Genomic DNA, 5,914 nt, shown 5'->3' on the forward strand with positions numbered 1-5,914 from the left:
AGAATATTAGTATCACAAAAGGGTTAAACATAATACCTTTTGACCGCATCCGCATTGAAAGCGATTTTGGGGTCATTTCCTTCAATGCCTCCCAAGTAGAATGCCCCTTTTGGCAACTATTTTCTTATAATGTACGGACCTTTCCAATTTGGAGCGTACTTTCCTTTTGTTTCCACATGATGCAGGAGAATAGCCTTAGAACAAGATGCCCCACTTCAAAGTTCCTAGGCCGCACTTTCTTGTTATAAGCACAGGCCATTCTTTGTTGATACAACTGCCATGGCAGACTGCGGCCATCCGCTTTTCATCAATCATGGTTAACTGTTCTAGACGGATCTTGACCCATTTATTGTCCTCAATCGCTTCAACGATTATTCAAAGAGATGGAATTTCAGCTTCGGTAGGTATTACTACTTCAGTGAAATAAACCAATAGATAGGGTGTTGCCCCAACTAATGTGTGCACGGTTATGCAGTATCCCAATAATGCAAAAGGAAAAACTTTGAATCATTTTCCTGAGGATATTCTTGATATTTTTATTTGCTGCTTCAACAACACCATTAGCTTTGGGCCGATAAGGGGTAGAATTCCGATGCGTGATCTTAAATTGTTCGCATACCTCCCTCATTAAATGACTGTTCAATTTTGTAGTATTTTCCGTAATGATAGTCTTAGGAATACCAAAATGACAGATAATATTGGAATGCACGAAGTCCACCACTGCTTTCTTGGTGACGACTTTGAAAGTGGCTACTTCAACCCACTTTGTGAAATAGTCAATGGCAACTAAGATGAATCTGTGCCCATTTGAAGCTTTCAGCTCGATTGGCCCAATGACATCCATACCCCAAGCAACGAACGACGACAATGCTGACATAGGATGCAATTCTGAAGGCGGTGCATGAATCAGATCACCGTGTACCTGACACTGATGACACTTTCGGACAAAACTGAAGCAATCCTTTTCCATGGTCATCCAATAATAACCTGCCCAAAGGATTTTCTTTGCAAGGACGTATCCGTTCATACGGGGTTCACATACTCCCACATGCACTTCATTCATGATATTTCCAGCCTCTTGGGCATCCACACATCTTAAAAGGTTTAGGTCTGGAGTTCTTTTGTACAAGACCTCTCCGCTCAAGAAGAAACTACTGGCGAGCCTTCTATGGTTCTCTTTTTACTCCACTGGCTTGCTCAGAATATTCCTTTGTTTTCAAGAATCTTTTGATATCATGACACCATGGCTGAATATCTGGTTCTATTTCAACTGTATTGCAATAACCATGTCTTTCTCGTATTTGGATTTCCAGCGGGTCAATGTGGACATTGCCCGGATACGGCAGCATTAAGGCCAAAGTAGCTAGTACATCAGCTAACTCATTGTGGAACTGAGGGATATACCTGAACTCGACGGATTTGAACTGTGTGCTATGATCTTCTACATGTTGCCTGTATGGGATGAGCTTGATATCTCGAGTCTCCCATTCACCTTGAGCTTGTCGAATAATCAAGTCAGAATCTCCCATGATTAACAATCCTTCCACATCCAGATCAACTACCATGTTCATGCCCATAATGCAAGCTTCATACTCAGCAATGTTAGTCGTACAGAAGAAACGAAGTCGAGCTGTGGGCAGATAATGCTGACCAGTAGGTGAAATCAAAATTGCCCCAATCCCGACACCCTTTGCATTTACCGCTCCACCAAAGAACATTTTCCAAGCATTGGTGCCTTCTGGAATTACCTCAACTGAATTTACTTCCTCGTCCGAAAAGTAAGTACTCAAAGGCTGATATTCATCATCAACAAGATTTTGGGCTTGATGATCCATCAAATCTTGAGCTTTTATCACCGTGTGGGTGACATAAACAATGTCAAACTCAGTGAGCAGGATTTGCCATTTTGCTAGCCTTTCTGTGGGCATTGGTTTTTGGAATATGTACTTCAAAGGATCCAATATAGTTATGAGATAGGTGGTATAAGCCAACAAGTAATGCCTAAGCTTCTGAGCGACCCAAGTTAGGGCGCAACAAGTTCTTTCCAACAAAGTGTACTTGGCTTCATAATTAGTGAACTTCTTGCTCAAGTAGTATATGGCTTGTTGTTTCTTCCCAGTCGCATCATGTTGCCCGAGAACACATCCAAAAGAATTCTCCAACACTGTCAAGTACAAGAACAAAGGCCTTCCAGGCTCGGGTAGGACCAACACTGGTGGATTTGATAGATATTCTTTGATTTTGTCGAAAGCTTCTTGACACTCATCTGTCCAACTAATTTTCGCATCTTTCTTCAATAGCTTAAATATGGGCTCGTAGGTGGTAGTCAGCTGCGCAATGAATCTACTGATGTAACTCAACCTTCCCAACAGACTCATAACCTCTTTTTTGGTTCTCGGAGGTGGAAAATCCTGAATAGACTTTATCTTTGTTGGATCTAACTCGATGCCCCTCCGACTGACTATAAACCCCAAAAGTTTCCCAGATGGTACTCCAAAATGCACACTTGGCTCGATTCAACTTCAAGTTATACTTACGCAAGCGCTCAAAGAACTTTCTCAGATCTCGCACATGGTCCTCCTGTGTTCTGGATTTAATGATCACATCATCCACATATACCTCAATTTCCTGGTGCATTATGTCGTGAAAGATGGCGGTCATAGCTCTCATGTAAGTTGCCCCAGTGTTCTTCAAACCAAACGGCATGACCCTATAATAGTAAGTGCCCTAGGTGTGGTGAAAGCCGTCTTTTCTATGTCTTCTTCATCCATTAGAACCTAGTGATACCCAGCATAGCAATCCACGAAAGATTGTATCTCATGTTTGGCATAGTTGTCAACAAGAATGTGGATGTTTGGTAATGGGAAGTTGTCCTTGGGACTTGCTTTGTTGAAATCCCGATAATCAACACACACTCAGCTTCTCCCATCTTTCTTTGGCACTGGGACCACATTAGCCAACCATGTGGTGTATCGGACCACTCGGATCACACCGACTTTCAACTGTTTGGTGACTTCTTCTTTGATCTTGTCACTGATGTCTGTTATAAACTTTCTCTACTTTTTTTGGACAGGTGGATAACTGGGATAAGTTGGTAATTTGTGCACTACTAAATCAATACTCAATCCTGGCATATCGTCATAGGACCAGGCAAACACGTCTTTGAAATCAAACAAAAGTTGGATCAATGCATCTCTAGTTCTTTCATCAGCGTGAATGCTTATCATGGTTTCCTGGACCTCTTCCGGACTACCCAAATTAACTAGCTCGGTTTTATTTAAGTTTGGCTTGGGCTTATTCTCAAATTGTTCCAGTTCTCGATTTATTTCCCTAAAAGCCTCATCTTCATCATATTTTGGTTCTTGATTCATTATTTCACAGTTAGATAGCGTATTAAGATCAGGGCATGAAGTTCGCAAAGCATGTCATATTATTTAAGTCCGCATTATTAGAATTGAAAAGAGAGATAAGAAAAAATAACAAAAATCAGAAAGAATAAGGGAAGAGATTCAATAGGCGATGAAATATTGATTTCATTTCATTGAATTTGAATATATGAGGGTTTACATCAGAATTTTAAAGACAATAAACTAAAAACATTCGAGTTACATCCTGAAATAACTTAGAATGCAGAAAAGATGACAAGACTGAACTATCGGGATTCCCCTCTGACTGGGAACGGAGTAGCCTTCCAATTTTGAAGCTTAGCATTTGGCCCCATATATTGCACCTCAGCATTGCTTGAGCCTTCACCCGGTTGGACCATATAAAACTCGTACAACATTTGCCTCATTGCCTCACATATGTCCTCAATTTCTTCGGCCGTGAAGGCCTCTTCTTCTTCTTCTTCTATGTACCTTGGCTTAACAAACGTCCTGGCGAGATGCGTGACCGGCTGAGGTAGGACCCACCCATTATTCTTACGTTTATTAGCCCATTTTACATCGGCCTCTGTAGCTTAGAAGCCTACGCCAAAGAACTTCTCGTTGGCAGTCAAAGTGATGGGCTCTCTAATTCCTTGTAAGGATACCCCGAGCCCTTTCATGGGCTTGTACCCGTGTTTGATCATTTCACTAGTGACCATGATTGATGCGTTTGATAAGCAGGGTTGAGGACATGGGGTTCCTTCCTTACACTGGTCTGCGACCACGACCTCAAAAGCTTGGTAGAAATTGTGTTCACTACCCTCTCTAGCTTCCAAGCATGAGACTGATGGGTCCCTCTAGATTGATTGTCCATCTTCTCCGTGGACCACTATTTCTTGGTTTTCATGTTCAAACTTAACCATTTGGTGGAGAGTAGAGGGTACGACTCCTGCAGTATGAATCCAAGTCCTTCCTAAGAGAAAGTTGTAGGAGGTGTCCATGACCAAACCTTGAAATGTTACTTCAAAATCTACAGGGCCAATAGTTAGGACTAAATCAATCTCCCCTATCGTATCCCACTTGACGCCGTTGAAAGCACGTAAGCAAACATTGTTGGGTCTAATCCTTTCAGTCCAAATTTCCATCCTTTGTAAGGTTGATAGAGGGCAAATGTTGACCCTAGATCCTCCGTCCAACATAACTCTTTTCACATAATACCCTTCACACTTAACGGTCAAATGAAGAACTTTGTTGTGGGCAGCCTCTTCTGGAGGCAAGTCATTTCGGCTGTAGGAGATTCGGTTGACTTCAAAAAATCGTTCCGCCATTCATTCCAATTGTTCAACCGTGGTCTCGATTGGAACATATGCCTTATTCAACATTTTTAACAGCACTTTCTGATGCTCATTCTAGCTTATCACTAGGGACAAAACTGAGACCTGAGAGGGGGTCATCCTGAGTTGATCAATTACAACGTAGTCTGAGGTTTTATATTTTGAAAAAATTCATTTGCTTCTTCAGCATTGACTGGCTTTTTAAGAGGAAAACGCTTATGCTTTGTCTTGTTCAATTCTTTCAGGTTGAGGTACTTCCCGGATGTATTCGTTTCATTTACTTCTCCCATGATTTCCTTTCCTTTGTACGTGACCTCTGCCTTATTGTAGTTCCAAGGGATGGCAATGGGATCTTTTATGGGATTGTATGGTGCACGTCTGATGACTACAGGAACAGTTAACCTAGGTGAAATTATCGGCCCCGTGCCACATAAGTCCCCTTTGGTATGTACATCTTTGGCACTTTCAGCATGACCTTATTTTGCTCAAACATTTGGGAGGACTCAACATGAACTGTTCCTTTCTGGGGTCCCTGGGAGCATAAAGAATGGCATCTTTAGGAGGTGCTGCCCCTATCTTGGTTTCCACAGCCTTTTATGCACTTTAGGGAGTGGAGTTGATCTTCTTCTCATCTCTAGCTTGTTTTGTTGCCGCTTTGGGTTTCTTTTCTAAGTCAGTGATAGTAATGATAGCTTTCAAAGCTGGGTCGAATTCTTTGTCCTCACAGATCATCCCAATGACTGGCCTATTGTTGTGTGCCAGCAATGAGTTATTAGTTACATTGGGGACTTCCTCATCCCTCAAAACTACCCGCTTCTGTTCTATCAGATTTTTGACTACCCTCTTAAGGGTCCAACAATCTTCGGTATCGTGCCCTTCTGCCCCTGAGTGATAAGCACATCTGGTACCTAGTCAGTAGGATGGTGACTTTGGGTTTTTCCTGTTTGGAGGTACAGGCTGTAACAGGCCCATTTGGACTAATTTTGGGAAGAGGCTGGAATATGATTCACCAATGGTTGTGAAGTTAGTTTTTCTGGGTGGTTCACGGGATAGGCATTATATGGATAATTAGTCTGTGGCGGACGTGGATTATACGGGGCTTGGTGAGGAGGGTTGTTTCTTGGAGGTGGAGCTCGATTTTGATTGTAATGTTGTTGTGGCCGAGTGTATGGCTGGGCATTTATTACTACATAGAGATGAGGGGTTATAGCATAT

The 5,914-nt window shown here is 42.1% G+C and overlaps 1 protein-coding gene across 1 annotated transcript; it reads right to left on the reverse strand.

Annotated features, from left to right (window-relative positions):
* Window positions 1–4,222: 4,222 nt before the first annotated feature.
* Window positions 4,223–4,693, reverse strand: LOC138881380 (uncharacterized). Its single transcript, XM_070161602.1, has one exon. It carries the CDS (start codon window positions 4,691–4,693, stop codon window positions 4,223–4,225), a length of 471 nt encoding a protein of 156 aa, XP_070017703.1.
* Window positions 4,694–5,914: the final 1,221 nt, after the last annotated feature.

This window comes from Nicotiana sylvestris, chromosome 11, assembly GCF_000393655.2.
Source record: "Nicotiana sylvestris chromosome 11, ASM39365v2, whole genome shotgun sequence".
Classification (NCBI taxonomy): Eukaryota; Viridiplantae; Streptophyta; class Magnoliopsida; order Solanales; family Solanaceae; genus Nicotiana; species Nicotiana sylvestris.

Bases quoted from the DNA above. Each gene is read 5' to 3' on its own strand.
- LOC138881380 (XM_070161602.1), bottom strand. From the start codon at position 4,693: ATGGCGGAACGATTTTTTGAAGTCAACCGAATCTCCTACAGCCGAAAT.